Here is a 25,052-nt window from a genome sequence, read left to right on the forward strand (position 1 = left end):
CATACATAAAATTTGAGCTAACTTTTTAAGCCTTGAGCAAGATATACACATTTCATACACAAAAATTTGAGCGATTATTTTAAGTCTTGAATGTTGTATCAAAGTTATATACAATGTTGTTGTAGTTGTATTAATTTTTACGTAAATCTAACATGAACTTTATACATGAAAATGTGAGCGAAATTTTAAGACATGAGCAAGATACAAATTTCATATTGTTTTCATACACACAATTTTGAGCGGATTTTTTAAGCCTTGAACGAGATATACACATTTCATACATTTTTCATACACTAAATTTTGAGCAAACTTTTTAAGTCTTGAGCGAGATATACACATTTCATACAACTTTCATACATAAGTTTTTGAGCAAAAAAAAAAATATTAATTTTTTAAAAAAATAAAAATAAATTAAAAAAAAATATTTTTTTTACAAAAATAAAAAAATATTTTTTTAAAAAATGATTTTTAAAAAATAAAAAATAATTTAAAAATATATATATATTTTTTTAAATATAAAGCATGTTTTGTATAGGATTTGTAATGTTATGTTTTGTAAATATAAAACTATAGTCACGTTTCGTAAATATTTCTCCTTAAGATGTATATATATGTCAAAGACCCTAAAGAAAACTCGCGTAAATGTACCTTCCAGCCTATCAGTTTACAAACATGGCCGAAGTATCCTATACACTTCGGTTGTATGTGTTGCGTATAGGTGTATTATATTACATTCAAACCTCTCTATAATTGTCATTCGTTATAACAACATTTCACTATAACGGCCTGATTTTCTCCGAAACAGATTTTTTATGTTATATTTTACTTTTCTATAACAACATTCTGCCTATACCAGCAATGACATTCATTATAACAGTACACTCTTTGTAAAATTACCTCTCTATAACACCACACTCGAATATTGTGTAATAATGTTGTAAGAAATATATCATCTATAAAATAAAATATTAAAATATTTATGATAATCATCATTAATGTCATGTACATAGTAAATTTCAAGTACGAATATCTAAAAATCTTCAATTATACTATTAAGTTCTTAGACAGCCTTCAAGGAAAAGCTATTGAATTCCCTTGCTGAAAGTTTGAACAAAAATCTTCGTCAGTTCAAACGTTATAATATTACTAAGAGACTGGAATTTATGAAATAACCTACAATTTTAGAATTCTTACATCAAACTTGAAAATTTAAATTTTTAATTAATTTTAAATGCATATTTTCCTTAGATTTTAATTCTTTATCGGTATGATATAACTAGTTATGGATTTCTTAGTAATTTATTAGTCTTTTCAATAATGAAATATGAAAATCAATTGGGATTTTAAAATTAACAAGTATTTTTAGTTTCGTTTTTACTAGCATAAAAAGTAATATATATATATATATATATATATTTTTTTTTTGTAGTTTTATTTATAATGTATTAAATGAAATCTAAACATCAAAAGCCAGTACACATACAAGCAACACCTCACTGTAGCAGCCATGAAATTTTCAGACAAACGTTGCCATTATAGATAGGTTTGACTGTATATGCATATATTTAGTATAAAATATACACTACTTATACATTGTGTAGATATGTTGTAAACTAGATGGTATTTGATTGTAATTTGCCATTTATTAGGTAGTATAATACTCGAATATTGGTCCTGACCATATTGGGCTAATATAGACTATCAGCCTGGACGGCCCAGTTTGATCTTATTTGGGGATCCAACAAGTTATCTGAAATCCAAATGCCATTCGTTTTTCTTCTCTTTTTTATGAAGAAAATATCAATTCTTTTCCATTGTTACGATTGCTGAAAAATTGATTTTGTGGAAGAAAAACAATCTTTCTTTTCATGGATCCCAAATATACTGGAGAAACCTTGAAGTAATTTCCCTTTTAAGTTATTTTCATGCTCCTCGTTGTGTTCTGTTTTGTATGTGGGTTTTAATTTTTCTCTGATTTGTGCAGGCATTTAGAGAAAGAAAGTGAATTACTCTCCAATGCCCATAAAACTATGTCTGATGAATTGCACAGACTTCAGGTATTCACTTTTCTCCTTTTTAGCAATTTTATTCCGTGCTGTATTGGGGGAATAAGTGGATCTTATGGGTTATTATTTAGTTAGGTCGGGTTTAAATGATGAAGCGGGTTTAAAAAAAGATTTTGGGTTATTTGGGGGATAATTTCCGTGGGTATATATGAAAACTGTAAGGATGAGAAGGGTATTTTTGACCCAAAATAAGTTTGGAGGATATTTTTAGTCCTTTTTCCAAAGTAAAGGGGTATTTTTGACCCTTTTCCCTTTAATTTTTCCTCTCCTTTTTTTTTTTTATGAGAAATTAGTTGAATATTGAAGAACCTTTCTGCTTGAACAGTAATGTGTTTCGCTAATACATCTGCTTGGATTAGTCTTAATGCTTTTAGAGGTTGTTTGGTAGGTTGTAGAAGAATTGTACTGAATAGGGTGTATTAGTAATGCAGGGACTAGTAATTATGGGATTAGTTATGCTGACATTTTTTTTTTTTTGTGTGAATGTTTGGTTTGTCGTATTAAATAACGTGCATTGCATAATTTCTAAATAGTACTGAACAGGGTGTTTAGAATAGGAATAGTAGTGGTATTGTTAATGTCATGGTTTACTATGTATAAGAATAGTATTGAATGGGATGTATAAGTAATGCTGGCATTAGTTGTACAGGACATAAATTGGCAACCAAACATTGTACTAAAGTTTAGTAGCAGCATTATTGATGACCCTTAGTGTCTTGCAAGTTATGAGGTAAACATATATTGATAGGAAAAACAGAAATGCATAACTTTAGATTTTAACTTGCAAGACAAGGGAATCTCTTAGGTATTTCCAAGTAAAATGGTTAAGATATTGAAACTATAGTTAAATATCCTAGACTGCATCGAGGTGTATAGAATGGAGAAGATATATATATATATATATATTTTTTTTTTTTTTCCAATCAGACTATGCTATCTTGGTTTAGTTTTGCAAAATTATTGAGAGCTTAACCTATATCGACAGACTGGACCTGTTATTTCTTCTTTTTTATTTTTTATTTTTATTTTTGGGAAATAAAGACTTTATATCACCAAAGTGAGATGATCGGTCCAAAGCCAAAAAAAAAAAAAAAAAATGAGTACTGGACATTGAGCCCCGGAGCTTCAGTTACCCCTTGACAATAAACTAAGAGCAAAACATACACTCCACAACCTAATACAATTCAGATACAAACCATCAAACTACTATGTTGGATAAAAATTATGCTGTTCCAACCATCTGGAAATCTTCACTGCTTCTCTGAAATGCACTTCTTGGACTATCTCCTTGACTATGTTGGCCACTGGAGGCTTTTCACCTTGGAACACCCTCAGGATCTTCTCCCTCCACAATATACTGCCGTTGCAAATACCATTCTGTAAACCTCAGCTTTAAACGCCTTTTCCCTTTGCAAAACTGCTAGCCCATCGTACTTAAGCATCCCAGCAAGTGGGACTTTTGTTAATCTCTTGCCACTGCAACGTTCTTGCCCATACTTGTGTTGAGAATGGGCAGGCAAAGAATAGATGAGAATGAGTCTCATCAGCTTGCTCACAGAGAAGACACCCATTACTTGTAGTGATCCCCCACTTTACTAACCTATCTCTTGTATACAATTTGGATTGGACAGCTATCCTCAGAATAAAGATCCACTTTGGCAATCCTATGTTATTACAGATCAACCTTCTCCACCCCACTTTTTGAAAGTCATCTCTAAGTTTTAGGTATATCCGTTTGGTAACAATCTGCTGCATCTGATGTAATACCACCGTGCTGTACCCTGCATCCTCTTCATACTTCCTTGCCTTCAAAATTTTTTGAAATCACGATGCTTGTTTAGGAATGTCTTTAAAGATATCACTATTCTTCCCATAGTAACAGTTAATCCATCTTGCCATAACTTGTCCTTGTGGCTAAGACTCCAAAGTAATTTGACTATAGCAGCTTTGTTCCGTATGTGAGATAATAGTCAAAATACCCCCCAACGTTTGACCAAAATGCCAACTACACACCGAACCTTTGCGGGGGTCCTATTACCCCCCTGGACAAATTTTTTGATAGCAAATGGCCTTTTTTTGCCGATGTGGCGATCAATCTTGCCAACCCACAAATATTAAATGGCGGTTGTCCACACGCGCCTGGCCCACGTGCCACGTATTTAATTTTGCCCCATTTTTTATTAATTTCCCCCTTCCTCCATCCATCTACTCTTCTTCAAAAAAAAAAAAAAACCTCTCAATTTTCCATACTCCATTTTTATTAAGGATCTGAAAACCCATACCCAATTCTCCTTCATCTTCATCAACATTATCATCATCATCATCATCATCTTCACTAGGAGTTGAAAAAAAAAAATCACACCAATTTGCTCAAATCTAATCCAAACAAACCCAAATGTGAAAGGAAGCTTCCTAACACCAAATAGAACAAAGTTCATCCATTAATTTGATTAAACAATGGGCAATTCTTCTTTTGGGGTGGTCTTTAAATTTTGCCCCTCATATTTGCGGTCTTTAAATTTTGCCCTTCATATTTGTGGTCTTTAAGTTTTGCCCTTAGCTTGGATACCTGAGATTTTGGGTTCGAACCCCCGCTCAAGCATAAAATAAAGAAATAATTTCGCAGCGAGAATTTGGAGGAGTGTCTGCCCCTCCGCATAACTTCCTTAAGGAAAAACTAAAGTTATGCGGAGGGGCATAACTTTCCCTCAAGACATAGTTTAGTTATGCCTTATGGAGCAAAACTTTTCCTTAAGGAACTATGCCTTATGGGCGACTTTTAATTAAGGCATAACCAAAAGTATGCCTTAACTAAAAGTGTGACTTGAAAAGTTTAAAAAAAAAAAAAAAAAGTCTCAAGGCAAAATACCTCCGCATAACTTCCTTAAGGAAAAACTAAAGTTATGCCGGAGAGGGCATAATTTAGTTTTGCCTTGTGGGGCAAAACTTTTCCTTAAGGAATTATGCCTTATGGGGCGGACTTTTAATTAAGGCATAACTAAAAGTATGCCTTAACTAAAAGTTAAAAAAAAAAAAAAAATGTCTCAAGGCAAAGTTCCCTCCCTCGGCATAACTTCCTTAAGGAAAAACTAAAGTTATGCGGAGGGGCATAACTTTTCCTCAAGGTATAATTTAGTTTTGCCTTATGGGGTAAAATTTTTTCTTAAGGAACTATGCCTTATGGGGCATACTTTTAATTAAGGCATAACCAAAAGTATGCCTTAACTAAAAGTGTGCCTTTAAAAGTTAAAAAAAAAAAAAAAAAAAAAAAATCTCAAGGCAAAGTCGCCCCCCTCGGCATAACTTCCTTAAGGAAAACTAAAGTTATGCGGAGGGGCATAACTTTTCCTCAAGGTATAATTTAGTTTTTGCCTTATGGGGTAAAATTTTTTCTTAAGGAACTATGCCTTATGGGGCATACTTTTAATTAAGGCATAACCAAAAGTATGCCTTAACTAAAAGTGTGCCTTTAAAAGTTAAAAAAAAAAAAAAAAAAAAAAAAAGTCTCAAGGCAAAGTACGCCCTCTCCGCATAACTTCCTTAAGGAAAAACTAAAGTTATGCGGAGGGGCATAACTTTTCCTCAAGGCATAATTTAGTTTTGCCTTATGGGGCAAAGTTTTTCCTTAAGGAACTATGCCTTATGGGTATACTTTTAATTAAGGCATAACCAAAAGTATGCCTTAACTAAAAGTGTGCCTTGAAAAGTTAAAAAAAAAAAAAAAAAAAAAAAATGTCTCAAGGCAAAGTCTGCCCCCTCCGGCATAACTTTGGTTTTTCCTTAAGGATTGTATGCGGATCCAAGATACACTCTCCCACCCCTATCTTGCAAAACTATTTTTTTATTTTATGCCTGAGCGAGAGTTCGAACCCAGAACCTCAAGTATCCAAGCGAAGGGCAAAACTTAAAGAACACAAATATGAGGGGCAAAATTTAAAGACCACCCCAAAAGAAGGGCAATCCGTGCAAAAAATTGTTAAACAATCAAGAATTTAGAGAAACCCATTTAGTGTTCTTCATAGCTTTCTCCAAATTCTTAGCAATGGAGTTTAATTTTCTCCCCAAATCAACTCAAAGAATTAGTGCTTAAATAACTCCAACCAAGCAACAAGTAGCAACTCCAAACAAGCAACTTCCAATCGATTTTCTTTAACAAGATTAGATTTTTCATCCTTATTTTTTTTCGCATTTTTCCTTTTTCTTTCTTGATTTTTCATTTTTTTTCTTGATTTTCGTTTATGGTGGAAAGTTGTTCTTTAACAAGTTGTTCGGAATCATATGTGGATTTTCTTCGGTTGAGATTTTCGTTTATAATGGATATTATTTTGACAACAAAAAATGGGGATGGATATTAAATAGGGTGAAGATGAAGATGAAGTAGCCTAAAAATGGAGGGAGTTCAAATTTTATCTACTTGGCATCATATGTGGCAGCTTAGTTGGCGTCCAAAACAGGTCAGATGCAGATTTTTAAAGGCCGTCACGCGCCACTGGGCGGTGTATTCACGCTCTCTGCCACATCAGCAAAAAAGGGCCATTTTGCTACTGAAAAAATTTGTCCAGGGGGGTAATAGGACCCCCGCAAAGGTTCGGTGTGTAGTTGGCATTTTGGTCAAACGTTGGGGGGTATTTTGACTATTATCCCTTCCGTATGTTGATGTTCAAAATATTAAGACCACCTGCTGTTATTTCTTGTGATATATAATATGTATTAGAGGACATTATTTTGGGATATTTGTTAAATGAAAAGAAGTCATTCAAAAGGGTGTATTAATTAAAGGGAAATCATCAAGAACAAAACTATGTAATTTGTATTCTTAATTTGCATAGTAATGCGGACTTGTACGTTATGAATTTCTCTGCCCTTGCGTAAATCTTTTTCAGTGAATATATTTTTCCAGGTTGTTGGAGTTGGTTTGGGGGAGGAAACGGAAGGGAGAGATTCAGCCCTGAAAAGAATTTAAGCAATGTCCTTGGTGAGGGACAGATTGTAGTGGCATAGATTCGTCTGAGACATTGGTTCAGCTGCTTCTTCTTTTTTTCTTTTGCTTAGGAGGAAATAGAATGCATGTAATAAGTAAATCTGATATTACATTTGCTTTCATACAAAACATGGCTCTCTGGATATAGTTAGTATCAGTGGAGACTGAGGTACATTTATTAGACACACAGGGCTATTGTAGGATGGTATTCCATCTCTAGTCCAACTACCGAGCAAATATTATTACAACTTTTCTTTGAAAATGCATCTGCAGTCTTGTTGTTGTCCCTATAGACGTGTTGCATTCGTCTATGTTGGTCGGACTCGGGTGCGGGTGTTAGATATGGGTGCGGATTTAGAGCCTGTTTGGATTGACTTATTTCAGGTGCTTTTAAGCCAAAATAGCTTTTAAGCATTTTTGAGTGTTTGGATAAAATAAAAAGTGCTTTTAAGCACTTGTTTTTAAGTGAAAACAACAAAAATAAGCCAAAAGCTAGAATTCCTAACTCATGATTTTTGGCTTATAAGTCAAAAGCTATAAGTCCATCCAAACGGGCTCTTAGAGGTTGAATTCGACATGATCTGACCCCACACTGTGGGATTTCACTGGGTATGTTGTTGTTGTGGGTACAGCTCCAGATGCGGATATAGGTGTGGGGTTTCGGCAAAAAGTAATTCGAAATTCTAATAGTATAGCTAGAGAATATGCCTAGATTATGAGAGATAATCTGTGGAAGTACTTACATGTAGTTTGTAGAGGGCATGCGATTCAACCATGGAACAAATTGACAGCCCTCTCTTTTTCCATGAATCTTCTGCAATTTTCTGTGAATGTGGGTCTTTTCTTGAGCTAAAAGGGTTGTTCAAAGCCTATTATACGTCGGAGAAATCTAACCCGTTAAAGCGTTCTATGCTAGAAATTGTGATTACCTTTTGAAATATGGAGACTTTGCTAGATAAAGGATAAACCTGATGCGTAGAACATACGTGCTGCCAATTTATCCACAATATTTCTTTGATGATGTCGGAAAGATTTTTTTAGTAGCTCCACCTTTTGCACCTTTCCTTTTTTTTTTTTTTTTTTTTTTAATCAGAACCTTCTGGTAGTGAAAGGTAATTTAATTTTTTTTCTAGCATCTACCTGGATGGATTGTTTTTCTTACCTTCAGCTTGCTCATGCTCCAATTTCAAAGTCACACATACATCACTGCTGATTTATTTGCAAGCTTCAACCTATGATTCGGAAGCTTTAAGAGATGTCCTTTGATTATAATATGACCCAGTAACCCTGTTGTTGTAATAGTTGCATGAGCAAACCCTAACCCACCACAATTGACAGCAAGTTGGATTAACATGATTCCATAGGGGAGTATTATCAAAATGTACTACGCTTTTTGTTGGTATTAGAAAGCCTTTTTCTTTTTAAAGCCATAGATGAAAGAATTTTGAAAAAAAAATATCGTGAACCAATGAAGAGTTTTGCTACCGGCGAAAGAAGACTAGCGAAGGAGAAGGAACATCTAAGTCTTGAAGGGAAACAAAGTTTTGGGGAGTCCTGACCATGAAATGAGTATAGTAGCATTATGGGCTACCTATGATGTTTGTTAACTATTTGGACAAATTGACGGTACATTTGTACCTTTTGGAACAAATCATTACATGAGATTAGATGTGTGCTACATCATTTAATGGTATGTTCTAAAAAGTAATGCACCGTCAATTTGTCTAAATAGCTAACAAACATCATAGGTAGCCCACAATGCTACTCCGTCCGGATAAAAAAAAGAGTCCACTTAGCCATTTGCCCATCTCTTAAGAAAATACTAACTCCTAGACAAAAATAGGTAATTTGACTAAACTACTAATTAAATAGACATTGGGATTTGATCATATAACACTTAATAGGGGTAAATCTGGAAAAAAAAGTTTAATTCTTTCTTGATTTGATAAGTGAAAACTTTTTTTGACCCAAGAAAAAAAGGCTAAGTGGACACTTTTTTTGATCCGGAGGGAGTACTTTACTCATTTCATGTCAGGGCTCTCCAAAACTTTGTTTCCCTCCAAAGACTTAGACTTTCCTCCTTTTCTGCTAGTCATTCTTTCGCTGGTAGCAGAACTCTTCACTGGTTCATAAGAAATTTTTCATCCATTTCAAAATTCTTTCTTCTATGGCTGAAAAAGGAAAAGGCTTTCTACGACCAGCAAAAAACACAGTAGATTTTGATGATACACCCCTATGGAATCATGTTAAAGTTATCCAACTTGTTGTCAATGGTGGGAATAGGGTTTGGTTATGCAATAAAAGAGTTACTCGGTCATATTATAAAGTCAAAAGATATCTTTCAAAGCTTCCAAATCATGGGGTTGAAGCTTGTAGGAAAAAACAATAGTGATGTATGTGCGGCTTGGAGCATGAGCAAGCTGAAGGTAAAAAATCATCTATCCAAGTAGATGCTAGAAAAAAAAAAAAAAGGAAAGGTGCAGAAGGTGGAGCTACTGAATAATCTTTCAACATTCATCAAAGAAGTACTGCGGACAAATTGGCAGTCCGTGTGTTCTACGCATCAGGTTTATCCTTTGATCTAGCAAAGCTCCAACAAGAACAACGTACCCAGTGTAATCCCACAAATGGGGTCTGGGGATCTAGCAAAGTTCCATGTTTCAAAATATATTACTAGAGAATGCTTTATCTGGTTATATTCCTCCAACGTATAATACACTTAGAACAACCCTTTTAGCTCAAGAATATACTCACATTAGTACAAAATTGCAGCCAATTAAAAATTCATGAATAAAGAAATGGTTGTCAATTTGTTCCATGGTTGAATCACATACTCTTTACAAACTACTGGTAAGTACTTTCACTGAATATCTCTCATAATCTAGGCATGTAGCTATACTTTTAGAATTTTGAATTATTTTTAGCTGAATCCACGTATTTGTACCCACGAGTCTTAAAATTTAGATCATGCCGAATCCTACCTCTAGATCTGTATCCGAGTCCGAGCAACATAGTAGGCCACTATTATCTGTACAATGGAAGAAAATGTTGTCTGTATCTTCTGGATGGCAATTACAGAAGGAGCAAGTATTAGAACTTATGATGTTTCTGCTGAGGAGGTCCAATGTGGGTATTCAATTCTGGAAAACGAACCAGAGAGAGAATCTGATTTCTGGAGGGATTTTCGGTTTCCAAGGACTCACATGATTAATATGACAGGAGTCCTTTTGATCAAGGGAAAGCAAAAGCTGATAAGCAGACTTGCGGTATAATACCATTGGCGTCGAGTTTCCAGTAGAAACTGTACTCTTGTGTGTGTGTGTATATACATAAATCTAGAGTTCTAATCTTGGGTCCATTCTATCCATGCTGTGAAGCCCATTTAATCTTCTGAAAAAGGGTCAAAAATGCCCTTAACGTATTAGAAAAGGTTCAAAAAGGCCCTCCTTCCACCTATTGGATCAAATTTGCCCTTCCTTCCACCTATTGTATCAAATTTGCCCTTCCTTCCACCTATTTGGATTAGAAATGCCCTGAACGTTAAATTTAAGCCTAAAATTGTCCCTCCTTTTAACAGAAGCTGATGTGGAATATTTAATATTTTAATTAAATATGTGGCATTATTTTTGTTGGTCCATATGTAATTAGATCCAAATCCATACACAAACTAACCCATTAACCCTTTAAAAGACTCAATACTTCTTCCTCTTCATCCAACATAGGACTTTATCGGTGTCTTTTTTCTCTCTTTTTTCTGATTGATTGGTGATGGATGTGGTTCTTGGGGAAAGAGAGAATCTTTGGGTATGAGAGAGGATTTAAGGTGGGTTTCCATGTGTTGGTTTTGGGCAACAGGGGTGAAGTTGTTGGTGGTGCATAATGAGGAATCTATTGTCCTCAATGCAAGAGGTAGTTGTGAAGTCCGATCAGAAGCGGTTGTCTTGGAATGGATTTAAGAAATTTCTGAAATCTCATTTTTTTTTCTTTTTGCTGCGTGCCTGCTAAATTTATGTCCCTCACTTCTCCAGTAGCTAAATTTTAATAAACCTGTAATGTGAAATTATGTCATTCTAAATCGATCTAAGAATTAGTTACCTTGATCAGAGATTGCATTAGCTAGTTCTTTAAGGTCCTATGTTGGATGAAGTTTGGGTTAATGGGTTAGATTGTGAATGAATTTGGGTCTAATTACATGTGGACCAATAAAAATAATGTTACATATTTTGTTAAAAAAATTGTATATTCCACATCAGCTTCTGTTAAAAGAAGGGGCAATTTTAGCCTTAAATTTAACATTAACAGCTATTTGATCCAAATAGGTGGAAGCAAGGGCAAATTTGATCCAATAGGTGGAAGGAGGGCATCTTTGAACCTTTTCGAATACGTTAAGGGCATTTTTGACCCTTTTCCGTTTAATCTTTTTCTGTTTCTCTGCCTGCTCTAGATGAGTGAAAGTGGTCCATGTAGAAGGCTGGTTTGTGCTTAATAAAATTGTGCTTTAGGGCCACAACCTTTAAGATAATTTGCATTTACAAGAATACATAGTTCGGAAAACCAGCATGTGGAGGTTAGGATGACAACGTTTTAACAAGGGCCTAGGGAGACCGATCTATGTAGTCATTCAATTATTTTTTAACTTGCTCTTGAGATAGCTTTTGGTTGATGAAATATTTTGATTCTCAAACAAGAGATCGCTTCATTTAATGTGAATTTGGTTTGGATTTCAATGAACTTAAGTAAGTAGAACTACAAAGTTTTATTTAGAGTGCCACTGATCTTGGACGTCCTACAGGATGGCTAAGTTGTATGTAGTAGAACATCAGGGCAAACAAGTAATACCATTCATTTTACCTGGTGGCTATTTTGCTTAGGACTCCCTGAGCTTGGGGGGTTGTCACCCATGTTGCTCAGCATCAAAATTGATTGTAGCTGCTTCTATTCCGACAACTTTGAGAGCAAAATCCTTCTTATAATCTTATTAGCTGCTTTTAAATTTCTGTTAGTTTTAATTTTCTTTTCTTTCCATTTGCCTTTCAATTTAATAAATCAGTTTTGTACGTTGTACTACTTGTAGGTTGAGGAAGAAATGCTGATGCGCAAGTTCTATGAACTTATGTCTGCTCATGGTCTAGCTAAAAAGGTATATTCACACTGGTAGAATAGCTTCTTTGATCAAGTCTTTCTTATATTAGTTCCTATAACTGCTCATGCAGACCTGCTAAAGTTTTTCCAATGTGAGGACCCTCCCCTAGTATTGGGCCTTTGATTTTTTCAATATGGGAACACTTTCATTTCTTGTCTTCGTGACTCTCCCTTTCTCTTGATCTCTATTTTAAGGGATAGTCTGTTCAAAATCCTGCTATTCTCTTTCTTGTATTTCTTCTTTCCGGAACATGCAATCTGAAGGAATGATGCAACTGTTAAGCTTATTTTCTGAGACTCGGTACACTTACTGGGTGGTACAACTTTGACTTAGCAATGGACAGAACCTGCTACATTTTTTTGCCCCCCACATGTGATAGAAGGTTGTTTCAACTCTTCTATCACGCCTTATCTATTACTTGGCTCCTGGTCCAATGCTGTTGAAAAGCTTTTAGATGCATGTGTTAAATATGTACTGGTACTTGGCAGGATTTAGTTTAGAGCCCAAAAGAAAGAGGCATGGTGGAAAACTGAGTTCAGTTGTTTTGGCCTGGTACGTTGAAGATATCTGTCCTTCTGAAAAAAAGTCGAAGATATCTGTAGTCCCTACAGTTGGTGTTTTAATTTCAAGTCAAGCTGAAATTGGAACTCCAAAAGTTCTTTGCAAGAATGCTCAACCGACGTGTATAGAGATCTCTTGCACGCTATGTCAACACATGAAGGAAACTCTAGTTAAGACAATCTGTGCTAAGAAGTTTATAGATGTGAATATCCTTGATAAAGAATAATAATTGAAAAGAGAAAACTACGTATTTGAAACCTTGGAACTGGAGAATTTTTGCAATTTACAAATTAGTTTTTAGCTTAATATCCACTTACCTTTTTCCCTCTTCTCTTAGTCTGGGGTTCTAACACACTGACCGACCCTCATCTTTTGCAGAAAGGTGTCAATGATGATGCTGATGAAATGCAGAATACCCTGGAAGGAGCGCTGGTCGATGTGACTAGTGGTGCTGATGAAAGGCAGAATGACCTGAAAGGAGCTACCAGCAACATGACGAATAGTGATAACTAATGTACAAGTGAGATAGATATCCAATTTCTAAGTTCTGTATAGAAATCCATTGTTTGCATTCAATTAAAGTGAGCTCCACCATTTTGGCCCATCTTGATTTCTCCCTCTTCACTGCTCCAATTGTGTTCTCTTTTCTGTTTGGCCATTTTTTTTTTGGCCTTGCATTCTTCGAGACGTTTCTGGATTGCTTCTCACATAGATCTCTTGGCTCCACAGAAAGCAATATCCAATATATGTTTTTTGATTGCATAGATGATACAAGTCGTTTCCCATGTCTCTATCCAGATTATACTTGTTTAGTACTTTAGGAATTGCCTGTATAAAGGAAGTAGGCTTTACACAAAGTGCCTCTTGTGCCCCTAGTAGGGAAAGAACCTGAGATAGAGAGAGCAGCTCTCCCTTAAGGCCCTTTATTAAATTTCTAGTCAGGAATAGAGTTGTGGCTTAGATCCCCCGATCGAGTAAGAGTCTTTGTTTTTCTCTCGTTCAATCAGCAGAGGTTATTGCAACATCCAGTCCTGCATCGGACAAAGGGGAGGTTTTGGGCAGCTTATACCCCTTCACTGCACGAGCTAGCTTTTGTGGTTGAAGTTTGGTGTGTGTCCGACAATAGGAGTAGAGCTAGTCTTGCCTCGTTCTGAGCCAGTTGTCATTGTCATAGTTGAGTTGGGCGGTTGGACAAGAAGAAGGGCGTTGACAATTCGGTGGGAGGGTGTAAAGCCCAGTCCCACCTCGAGCAAGAGCAAGAAACGGAGGCCTATGCAGCTTATAAGTGGTCTGCAACCCTTAATCTCATGAGCTTGTTTCTTGGTCGAAGTGACGCGGGTCAATGACATTATGCTTAGATACTGTGCACGTCGTTTTCTTTATTTTGGTCCTACTTCACCACCGCATAGGAACGAACTTAGAGACACCTTGAATCGAATGTGGAGCACACAAATGGACACAAACAATATTTATTACTTCCTTTGTCCCATATTAGTTATCCATATTACTAAAAATAGGCGTGTTAAAATACTTATCCATTTATAAAATCAAGATAAAATTAATTTTTTTTTTCAAATTGTAACCGATATTGATTAGAGTGTAATTTATTAGAGAGATAAGGGTAATATTGTAAAAGCACACTTTTATTTATAGAGGGTGTTTGGATTGACTTTTTAAAAGTAGTTTATAAGTAAAAAGCTAAAAGTTGATGATACCCCAGCTTTTTGCTTTTGGTTTATTTTTGTACTTTTCTTGTCTAAAAGTAAGTGTTTTTAAGCACTTTTTATTTTTATCAAACATTACAAAATTTAAAAAAGAGCTTAAAAGTTAAGCACTTAAAATAAGCCAATTCAAACACCCTCATAATTTCTTAAAGGGCAGGTAAAAAGAAAAATGTACAAACAATATGGGACGGAGGGAGTAACATACAAAACGCAGAATCAATAGATCAGAGTGAACTTGGAGTCTTGGACCATGGTTATTCTCTAGAGTTGCTCAAACTTTTCAAAAATGTCATAAAGTGTGCTGGATCCTCTAAAGTAGAGCACATTTAAAGGATCCGATGCGAATGCATGGTGAGTAGCATAGGTTTTTTTCTGGTCCTAGACACTACGAAATGTGTGCATGCCCCCATTGGAACGGCAGCTTTTTCAGTTAACTTGTTAATTGTTATGTATTAGCACATGATGTTTAGTCTATAATAATCTAGGGGCCCTCTCTTTGAGCACTCCTAGTAAAGACTAAAGAGTCAAGCAAGGGGCAGAGTAGACAGGTAAACTATACAAGTACAAATGATTAGGCTTAAGACAGTACAATATGAAAAATTAAAGTCACTAATCAAAGAGTTTGTAGTGCCACTGGCTCATCTAACCTCTTAAACCAAAATCCTAACTCCTGCAAATCTATCTACCACAGACTAGAGGCAACACCAAAAACAACTTTTTAGCCTTTGATCCCAATTCTCCTCATGGCAGCAAGCTTCACTCCATGCAATTCGCATCCAAAGTTCCATTCTACTTATATCATGCAAGAATGAATCGACAGTGGAGGTAGCCTGCAATAATATACTAAAAATGTTACATTCACCTTCTCAATAACCCTTGTGCTCAGAGAAATATAGCTAAGATAAATCATAAAAAATTTATCTTCTGTCAGTTGAAGATTTTGTTCAGGCCTAAAATATCTAAGTGAAGAAAAATAAAGGGTCGTGTTTCTTTGGAGAGGTAGAAAAATAATTCAAACATAAAAAATAGCACATCGTTTGGTTGGAGGAATTAAGAAACGAATTCCTGTCTTACTAGTGCAGTGTTTGATTGCTGAAATAAAATAAGGGAAAGCTACACATTTAGCCGGTTGGTCAAGGATAATTACATTCCTTATAGCCAAATATACAAAAAGTATACATTATTATGTAACATGTATAACATGCATTGATATACAAAAGATATGCATTTGTCGGCTGTGATTTTGGTGGTCGGCTATACAATACTACTCATAATTTATCACATATTATAGCAGAATCTATATATTACTACGTATTAGTTTTTGCTAGAAAAGAATGTGAAAAAGACCACATTTACTAACAATACGAAAATAATACTCCAATTAAAGACAAAAATGCAAGTTGAACAGCTAATGTTTATCTCTACCAAACATTCCCCCATAACAATTGCTTATATAATCATTCTATTCACTTCATAAACACTCATTGAATTGTAATTTCTCCATAACTAGCAAGTGAAACAAACAAATCCTAACTAGTAATTTACAAATTAGGGATAAATTGAAAGAAGTGCTTACTTGGATCAGAGTTGATGAGCATAGCAGTGCCTCCAAACTCACAAGTCCCACCATTGCTTTTAGTTTTCTGCCAGTAACTATTGAAAGCATAAGAAGCATGAGCCACAAGAGTATCAGGGTTATAACAGCTTCCAGTAGGACTAATATTCTCACAATCAGCATCTCCTTCACCACATGCATAGTCTAAAGCCTCTTGCAATGTCTCTGGTGGTACACTAGGCTTAGCTACACACCATAGCCCCTCATTACCATGCACCCCCCCTGGTGCTGGTGCACCTACTGGACCCCCACCCCCACCATGAGATGGAATACAAGGTGGCAAGTGGGGTCCATTAAAAGGACTAATAGGATTGAACACTGGTGGCATTTCAGGTGCAAAAGGGAGAGATGATGGTGGTGGTGAAATGTTTCCAATTAATGGAGGAAGTGGGCTATTAGCAGCAAATGCTGGAGAATGATTTGGGGCTAATGGGGTTGGCAAAGTAGGGAAATTAGTGTATTTTGAGTCAAAAGTTGAGAGCTTTCTGCTTAAGGGTCTCCCCTGTTTTGGGTTCTCACTAATCAAGAAAATGTTGTTTAGGTTATAATTTCCTAACTTTTTCATAGACCCTAAATGAGTATTCAGCAAAGTATCAATCTTTACATCTAAATCTCTTGTTAAGCTCACTATATAGGGTGCATTAACTTGTTGGAAGAAATCAAGAAGAGGTTTGATATATTGTTCAGCCATATCAGAATCTTGGTCTAAGCAGTTGGAAGAAAAAGAAGTGGAGACTTTGATTTCATCATGCAAACCCCACCTTGTTAGAGAGTAGTAAATGTTCTTGACTGAAGGCAAGATTAAGGTCTGTTTGTTTTCTTGATCTTTTTGGCACAAAAGAGTGTGACCGACAAGAATAGTGGAAATGTTGGTGGCTGGATAGTGAGCAAGAACATTAGTCCTTAGCCACTTTTCAGCTTCAAGAACACTAGTGGACACTCCATAAAGATCTTCAATAGGCAAAGAAACTGCAATAGAAATAATTCCAGTGCTTGGAAAACTCTGTAGTGGCACAAGAGTAGAGAGCTCCACTGATTCATGACCAAATGCAGCTGCAAAATGAAGTGAAACATAAAAAAATCCATAAAGAAACAAACAAATAGAAATGTAAAGAAGACAAGATTATTCACTTACCATTTAGAGCAAAGCAAAGAAAGAAAAGATAGAAAAAACACCAGGACTTAAACATTTTCTTCTTCTGGAGAATGAAGAGAATGGGGTTTGGTTATGGTGTTAGAATAAGCTGAATATTGTAACTTTTGAGTTTATTTACTAGAGATTTTTGTGTAAAAAAGCAGAAGAGGCAAAAAGATGTGGGGGTGTAAAGCAAGGTACTATTTGTAGAGGTACAAGTCTGACAGTTTTATTGTCCTTTGGCTAATTGTCATTTAGCTATCTTTGGAACCTGTGCTTGAATGGTAGTACTAAAGTGCAGAGGTAGTGGAAGGAAATACTCCTCTCTCTCTAAACTGATATAGAGCTTGTTTGGTTTAGCAAAAAAAAAAAAAATGTAACTATAAGTACTTAAAGTATTTTTTAAGTGTTAAAAGTTATTTTATAAATAAATTATTACGTATTTGGATAAAAATGCTTATAGAGTTTTTAGAAGTAAAAATAATATTGGAGTTAACAGAAAATATAAGAGATAAATCGGTAAAGTTGTTAATCAAACCAAAATGACTTATAAGCCAAAAAAATAAGTTGAGGTTGAGCAACTTCTTGATTTTAGTTTATTTTTTAACTTAATTTAAGTTGTTTTTTATTTTACTAAACACTCAAATAAGTTAAAAAATGACTTATAATCTGGTTTGACCAACTTATAAACCAATTCCGATGGGCTCATACTCCCTCGGTTGCTCCATTTCAAAATACTTGCCACTTTTAGTTTTTCAAAATTCAAAATACATTATTTTATCATATTAATATGAAAATATTTGTAATTTCTACTTCCTCCATCTCAATTTGGGTGAACATGTTTGATTGGAATTTAAGGGGAAAAAATGACTTTTGAAACTTATGATTACAAAATACTAAGTCATAGATATTTAGTGGCCATAAATCATCTTATTAAGGGTAAAACAAGCATTTAAAGTTAAATTATTATTATTAAATATAAAAATGTGTCATTCTTTTTTAGACTGACTAAAAAGAAAAAAAAATCAAATTAATTGAGACAAATGGAGTAATATTTTTATATGGTTTTTATATTTATTTATTTTAGCTAATTTTAATTTCAAAAATTGCTCAAGTTAAGTCCCGAGAAACCGAACATAACAAATACTTTACAAAGATTTCTACTCTTAAAATTATAATTTGAGGCATGATATTGTATTTGTGTGGCTTTAAATTTTAAAACTAATACTTGTGTAATTATGAAAACTTTTTATTGAGGGTAAAATAAAAAAAATGATCTTTTTAAAATTTTAAAAATATTAGAGTATTCTTTTTAATAAATTACTAAAATTAAGTGTGTCAAAAAATATAAATTGAAATAGGAAAAGTAGCGAGAAAAAGAGAAAACATGTTGAGTATGGTAATTAAGGTTTAGAGTGAACACAAAGACCCAAAAGAGAGAGACAGAGACAGCAATCAAAGAAGTTGCTTTTGTTCAGTCATCCAGCTGTTGTTTTTTCTGTTCTGCTTTTGGACCATCGGTACAAGAGTCAAGAGCTTCAGTTAAACGATGTCGTCCTTGGTAAAAGAAACGAAAGTAGAGATACATGGCATAAACAATACTTTCATTTATTAATTAGTTTTGTCTCTGTTATAATTTTCTTTTTATACCCCTACCGTTACGAAAGTTAACAAAAATACTCTTTAATTTAGGTTTTATTTATTTCCATTAAGATCAAGACGTCTGAATACACATCTGAATATTAAGATTAAGATGTCGAAATTTGAATACACATCTGAAATATTAAGATGTACTTCCTAAATCTAAAACACTGAATAATTATGACGGTTTGTTTTCTAACATCTGAATTTGCATAATTTACCTTTTTAAACATAATAAATTTATAAATTAAGATTAATTGAAGTAAATATTAGCATCATAATTAAGATTATAAATTTTGCAAAGTTGACATCAACAATCGATGTCTGTGATTGAATGTTTAAATTATTGTAGGTATTTTTCTTAATCTTGAGATTTTATTACTCAATGTTATGAGTAGCAAGAACAACTGATCCAAAACCATTAGAAATCTCATTTATCATAAACTCCAAACAAGAATTGAAGCAAGCATGTGTTTGCTGAATCCTATAAAGAATCTGAGACTTGAAACCTAAAATAGAAGCCAACTTTTTTTTTTTTCACTGCGATATAAGCAACCCTCATCAACTTAAAACCCATTAGAACTCTCAGTTTCTCTACAGCCTTTTCTGCTATCACCATTTGTTCCTTCGTGTCTTTCATGTAATGATGCAGTAAGCCCAAGAATGTTGTGAATTTCACAAAATAGTAAGCAAAATGCTTGTCAAGATTTTATAATCTTACCAGTTTAAGAGGAAAAAAAGTTTGGTTGCTGATTGATAGTTAGGGAGGAAGAGAGAGGCGTGAATTTTTCCTACAGAGAAAAGAAGAAGAGGAAGCGTGAAAGGCAGCGGAAATAAAGCCCTATAGGGTCGTTTCACTTGAACACAAGTTATGATGGATTAATTATCTTTGGGATAAGTTATCTTTGGAATTAATTATGTTGGGATTAGTTATCCTGATATTATTTTTTATTGATTATTTGGTTTGTTGTATTAAAAGTAACATGCATTGCATAACGTTTAAGAAAAGTTGTTTGTTTACAAAAATATCCTCCACCTTATATAGTAGAAAAAGGGTTTTGAGAACTCCAGGGCTATTTTAGTCAATTTTACTGTTTTATCCTGGGATAAGTTATTCCAGGATAACTATTCCACCCTCTGATGGGTATAAGTTATTCCAGCACTATTTTTAATCCTGGGATAACTTATCCTACGATTAATAACCAAACAAAGGATAAGGTGGTACTAAATTTTTATCTCATCACTATTTTTGCTTATCCATCATACCAAACCATCCTTATAAGTTTTAAGAGTCTAAATTGTGTTAAGATTTTGTTACGGATTTGATTCGTTCAGACCCATTAAGATCGATTAAGAGCTTTTAAAAGGGAGCTAAACAAACACACTTAATGGGCTGGATCTGATTGATTAAAATTTAGACCTAATAAACAAACGCACTTAATGACTTAGATTTGAATAAGATTCAGACCTCCATTAAGTGCAAACAAATGAGGCCTTAATTAGATTGCCCCAAATCAACCTCAATTTTACTTAAAATTACTCAATTTTCCTTTTAACTCGACCCAATCCAATTTGGGTAATTTTAAGTGAAATTAGGAAATTAAGGTTGATTGGAGCAATCCGTTAAATTGAGAGGTATTTTTATTAACTTTCATAACAGCAGGGGTCTCAATATCCAACTTGGAACGGAGGACAAAACTAGCTAATAAATGAAAGTAGAGGGGTATTTTTTCCCCCTTTTTCCCTTTAGCTTATACACTATGAATGAAATGCATTTTAATACTCATCGTTTCAAATTAGTTGTCATGTTTCGCTTCTCAAAGTTAGTTTGACTAATATTTAAAGCTAAATTAGATTTTCTACGATTCTTGTTGTTCTCATTAGGGTTTGTCTAGATTTCGATTTTACTATTTTTCAGTTGCAAAAAATTTATCTTTAATTTCGTTTTATTTTTTTTATTTTTTTGGTGTAAATGGTAACTGAATCTTGTAATTTTTCATTTGTTTTCAATTTTAGCTTTTGTGAAGAAAATGGACGATGTGTTTGTGACTTTGAGGTTTAACCACGAAGGTAATTTAGAAAAAACCCCTCGTATTAAGTATGTTGGAGGTAGTGTGAAAGATTATTTTGATGTTGATCTTGATAAATTCTCTTATTTTGAGCTTGTTTACTATGTTAAAGAAATCGGTTACAATGTTTCATCTTGTTGTGTATGTATTAGACCACCTAAATGTCGATTTGTAGTAGAAGTTAAAAGTGATAGGGACATTATTGGTATTGCACCTCAATTAAAAAATGGAGATATTGTTGTAATTTTTGTGACTCATCTTGTTGAGGAACCTATTGTGGTCCCTTAACTTTCTTTCACCTATTGCCCTGTGGGTGGGGAATCTTTCTTGCTTTTGATAACCCCACATGTGAAGATATAAATGAAAAGGTTGGGCAGGTGAGGGTAGTCAAACATTTGGGGTAGTAAAGGCTTAGGGTTTGAAGAGGATGCTCGTCTTGATGAACCCTTGGGTGGGACTTCAGCTGCTACTGCAGCTAGTACTACTTCAGCAGCTGATGATGATGATGATTCTGACTTAGAAAGTGAGAATGAATCTGAGGAGTCTGACAATGTAGTGGTAGAGGAAAGTGAAGAAGAAGAAGAATTTGATAGTGATGTCCATGAGGAGGATAGGAATCTAAGGAAAGACAGAGTGGCTGTAAAATCAAAAAAGAAGAAAGAAAAGGCTAAGAGATCTGAAGGGATAGATTTAGGGCGGGACATGATGAATATTTATCTAGGAGTAAGAGTATATTTAAAGGAAAATAGGGTGGGGATGAGCCATTTTATGACTCAGATGAACCTGTTAGCTTTGAAATAGAGACTGATGATGAAGTTGATGATGAAGGTGTGGTTGAAAAGCCTACCAAAAAGTCAAGGAGACCAAAATGAATTAGAAATAGGGTTATTTTTTATCCTAAGTGTAAAGAAATAGTTTGGGAGACTGGTCTTGCATTTGAAAGTACTAAACAGTTTAGGAAGGCACTTACTAGGTATGTAGTTCAAGAACATGTAGAGTTGGATAAATATGTCAATGAACCAACTAGGGTGTGGGTAAAGTGTACTGCTGGTTGTCCATGGTTATTGTTTGCCAGTTACGATTCTAGAACAAATGATTTTGTTGTGAAGAGTTATAATCTTGTTCACAAGTGCAATGACACAACAAAGAACAAGTTGGTAAATTCTTTGTATATTTCAGAAAGGTACAAGGATAGAATTATTTCTGAACCTGGTATTAGAATTTTTTAGCTTCAAAATTTGGTAAGAAAGGAATTGAAGGTGTATATTGGTAGGATTGTGGCAAGGAAAGCCAGAAGCATTGTTTTGCAACAAATCATGGGTGACAATGTAGAGGAGTTCAAAAGAATTTTGGATTATAGGGATAAGCTTTTAAGGACTAATCCGGGTAGCACACGTGTGGTTAGGTGAGTGAAGAAACTTTTGAAGGTGGAATCAAAAGTTTCAGTCCTTTTATATATGTTTTGATGCCATGAAGAAGGCATTGAGGTGGTTATGGGAGAGCAATTGGGTTGGATGGGTGTTTTTTAAAAGGTGTTAGTAAAGGGCAATTGCTTGTGGCTATTTGTAAGGATGGGAACAACCGAGATGCTTTTTGCAATGGCTTGGGCAGTGGTTGAAGTTGAGAATACTTTTACTTGGAGATGGTTTGTCAACATTCTAAGGCATGATCTTGAACTTGGAGATGGGACTGGTTTGACAACTCTTTCAGATATGCAAAAGGTAATGTATTCTTTGTTATTGATTTCTGAATTTTTTTCATTCTTTTTAACTTATCTTTCTTTCTCTTTGTCACCTAATATGTTTTACATGTTATTGTAGGGTCGGATATAGCCATTAAGGATCTGTTGCCAAATGCGAACAAAGAATGTGTGCAAGACATGTGCTTGCCAATTTTTCCAAAAAATGGAAAGGCATAGAGATTAGAAAGCTTGCCACGAGAGATGTGCTAAGTCCACATATGAGCGAAGTTGCAAAAAAATTTGGATCATATGGAGAAGTTAGGTGATGGAATAAATGGAGATTTGTTGTATTACAACATAGATAGGTGGTCCAAGGTCTACTTTAAATACCTCGGTTTGTTGTGATAGTGTTGACAACAACATGGCCGAGAGTTTTAATTCTGGATTTGGGGCCAAGGCACAAGACCATTATTACAATGCTTGAGGAAATTAGAGTCAAAATTATGAGAAGGGTAGGACAACTAAGAGAGTTTTTTGAGACTTCGATAACAAACATCAGCCCAATGGCTTTGAAGGTATTGCAAGAGAACACATCAAAGTCAATGAAGTGTACTCTTGAATGGAATGGTGAATATGGCTTTGAGGTTAAGGACGGTGGGGTAATAAATTCATAGTAAATACGAACGACAATACTTGCACTTGTAGATCTTGGATCTTTGAAAGGTATTCCTGTTGTCATGCCATACCGCACTTCATTTCGGAAAATTAGAACCTATTAACTATGTTGCACATTGGTACACTAAGGACACTTACCTCAAAACATACAACTCGTTCATTCAACCTGTTACTAATATGGCAATGTGGCCAAAGTCAACCAATCCTCTACAATCCTCCTACACCGAGATTAAAAAAGGCGCCGGAGTAGGCCAAGGAAGTAGTAGAAAGGAGCGGACGAGAAAACAAGACGGGGAAGAAGCATGTCAAAAAGAGGTGTTGAGATGACCTACGGCTTGTGCCATGCAAAGGATCACAATAAGAAGGGTTGTCCTATGAATCTGTCTGTGAGAGGGGAGAGGAAGGGCAAGGGGAGAAGGACAAGTACTAGTTCAATAAAGTCAAGTGTTGGTTCTTCTACAGTACCAAGTAATTCCCAACCAAGTAGAGAAAGGGGAAGACTAAGAGGTTCTGCCAAACAGGTAAAAACTTTCCTTGTTATTTACTACTTGATTAAATATTACAGTCTTACATTGAGTCTAACTACTTAAATATGAATTAGGCCATGGCTGCTGCAACATTTCAATCTGGAAGGGGTACAGGACAGTCGTCTACATCACAGGTATTACTTAGCTTGTTAAATTACCACTTAATCAATTTTACAATTCTAAGTGTTTGACACCTTAAATGTGACTTAGGCTTCTGATGCAAGTGCATCAGTTACTGGAAGAGGGGCACCCTTTAAGAGGCCAAGAGTTGTGGAAATGGGAGTGCTTCAGACCCAAAGTGGTTTCAAAATTGTCAATGTAAGTTTGCAACCTCATTAACCATTTACTGCAAACAATCTAGCCTAATGGAGATCTATTTTGTTAATGCAGCCTGGAATGGCAAATCAGTCTTCAACCATGCCTATGAATTCAGCAGTAGTCACTAGTAGTCTTGGACATCCCAAACCAAGACCAGGAGGACTAAAACGAAAAAGAAGTCCAGCTATAACACAACAAGGTCTTCAACAAATGAGTGGACAAAAGAGAATGAAAACAAGGGCCAAAGCTGCTGAGTTGAACTCTTTAAGTCAAACAAGTTCATCAGCTGCCCAGAAATGAAATGGAAAAATGAAGTTGAATTAGTTTAGTCCTGTATGTGTATGTCTTTGGTACTGACTGTTATGCAGCAGTGACTACAGATTTTCATGTTTTTGTGAAACAATTATGGTAGATGATGTACATTTGTCAAACAAATATGCACTTAGGCTTATTTTAGTCTTTATTAATTCTGAAGCTGTGACTGCAATTTTGCCCTGTAGTGACATTCTATTCTTGCAATATTAAGCAGCTGTGACTGCAATTTTGCTGTATATTTCCTGGTTTTGTGACAGTTCAGTCTTGCAATGTTGTGTATGACATTAAATGCATAGAGAAGCTGCCCAGCTGTGACTGCAATGTTGTGTATAACACTAAATGCAGTAAACAGATTTGAGCAGTGTTTACACATTTGAGCAGTGTACGTTGAGCAGTGTACAGATTTGAGCAGTCAAACACATTGAATGGATGCAAGTAAATGCATTATACAGATTTGAGCAGTCAAACACATTGAATCCGAGTTAGTAAATGATGGTAGTTGGTACTTGGGAGTGATGGTCAAAACCAATGAATCCGAGACTTCATTAACTACTTGATCACACTAACACTATAACTCAACTCAACTATAAATAGGCCTTCT

General features: G+C 34.9%; 3 protein-coding genes across 4 annotated transcripts; 2 read left to right on the forward strand and 1 right to left on the reverse strand.

Moving 5' to 3' along the window:
* The first annotated feature begins 1,617 nt into the window (after window positions 1–1,617).
* Window positions 1,618–13,458, forward strand: LOC132038655 (uncharacterized). Its single transcript, XM_059429337.1, has 4 exons — window positions 1,618–1,900; window positions 1,985–2,057; window positions 12,122–12,187; window positions 13,130–13,458. The coding sequence occupies exons 1-4, from the start codon at window positions 1,869–1,871 to the stop codon at window positions 13,262–13,264; spliced, it is 306 nt and encodes a 101-aa protein (XP_059285320.1). The 5' UTR covers window positions 1,618–1,868; the 3' UTR covers window positions 13,265–13,458.
* Window positions 13,459–15,016: 1,558 nt separating this feature from the next.
* Window positions 15,017–17,404, reverse strand: LOC132038654 (glucan endo-1,3-beta-glucosidase 12). The gene is made up of 3 exons (XM_059429336.1): window positions 17,226–17,404; window positions 16,052–17,143; window positions 15,017–15,305 (listed from the first exon to the last, which is right to left on the reverse strand). Exons 1-3 carry the CDS (start codon window positions 17,278–17,280, stop codon window positions 15,274–15,276), a joined length of 1,179 nt encoding a protein of 392 aa, XP_059285319.1. The 5' UTR covers window positions 17,281–17,404; the 3' UTR covers window positions 15,017–15,273.
* A 6,270-nt stretch (window positions 17,405–23,674) lies between these two features.
* LOC132036300 (uncharacterized) lies at window positions 23,675–24,562 on the forward strand. 2 transcript variants are annotated; one of them, XR_009409556.1, is made up of 4 exons: window positions 23,675–23,812; window positions 23,925–23,952; window positions 24,029–24,136; window positions 24,209–24,562. XR_009409556.1 is itself a non-coding variant. In XM_059426608.1 (3 exons), exons 1-3 carry the CDS (start codon window positions 23,896–23,898, stop codon window positions 24,434–24,436), a joined length of 393 nt encoding a protein of 130 aa, XP_059282591.1. In that variant the 5' UTR covers window positions 23,811–23,895; the 3' UTR covers window positions 24,437–24,562. The 2 variants fall into 2 exon arrangements, 1 of the variants encoding a protein (XP_059282591.1); XM_059426608.1 differs by having other exon boundaries at window positions 23,811–23,952.
* The last annotated feature ends 490 nt before the right edge of the window (window positions 24,563–25,052 follow it).

Source organism: Lycium ferocissimum, chromosome 11, assembly GCF_029784015.1.
Source record: "Lycium ferocissimum isolate CSIRO_LF1 chromosome 11, AGI_CSIRO_Lferr_CH_V1, whole genome shotgun sequence".
In the NCBI taxonomy this organism is placed as follows: Eukaryota; Viridiplantae; Streptophyta; class Magnoliopsida; order Solanales; family Solanaceae; genus Lycium; species Lycium ferocissimum.

Coding starts and splice junctions, on each gene's coding strand:
- LOC132038655 (XM_059429337.1), top strand. CDS start 1,869: ATGGATCCCAAATATACTGGAGAAACCTTGAA. Junction 1,901..1,984: donor TATACTGGAGAAACCTTGAA/GTAATTTCCCTT, acceptor TGATTTGTGCAG/GCATTTAGAGAAAGAAAGTG. Junction 2,058..12,121: donor ATGAATTGCACAGACTTCAG/GTATTCACTTTT, acceptor TACTACTTGTAG/GTTGAGGAAGAAATGCTGAT.
- LOC132036300 (XM_059426608.1), top strand. CDS start 23,896: ATGGCTGCTGCAACATTTCAATCTGGAAGGGGTACAGGACAGTCGTCT. Junction 23,953..24,028: donor GACAGTCGTCTACATCACAG/GTATTACTTAGC, acceptor AATGTGACTTAG/GCTTCTGATGCAAGTGCATC. Junction 24,137..24,208: donor GTGGTTTCAAAATTGTCAAT/GTAAGTTTGCAA, acceptor TTGTTAATGCAG/CCTGGAATGGCAAATCAGTC.
- LOC132038654 (XM_059429336.1), bottom strand. CDS start 17,280: ATGTTTAAGTCCTGGTGTTTTTTCTATCTTTTCTTTCTTTGCTTTGCT. Junction 17,144..17,225: donor TCTTTGCTTTGCTCTAAATG/GTAAGTGAATAA, acceptor TTCATTTTGCAG/CTGCATTTGGTCATGAATCA. Junction 15,306..16,051: donor GCTCATCAACTCTGATCCAA/GTAAGCACTTCT, acceptor ATATTATTGCAG/GCTACCTCCACTGTCGATTC.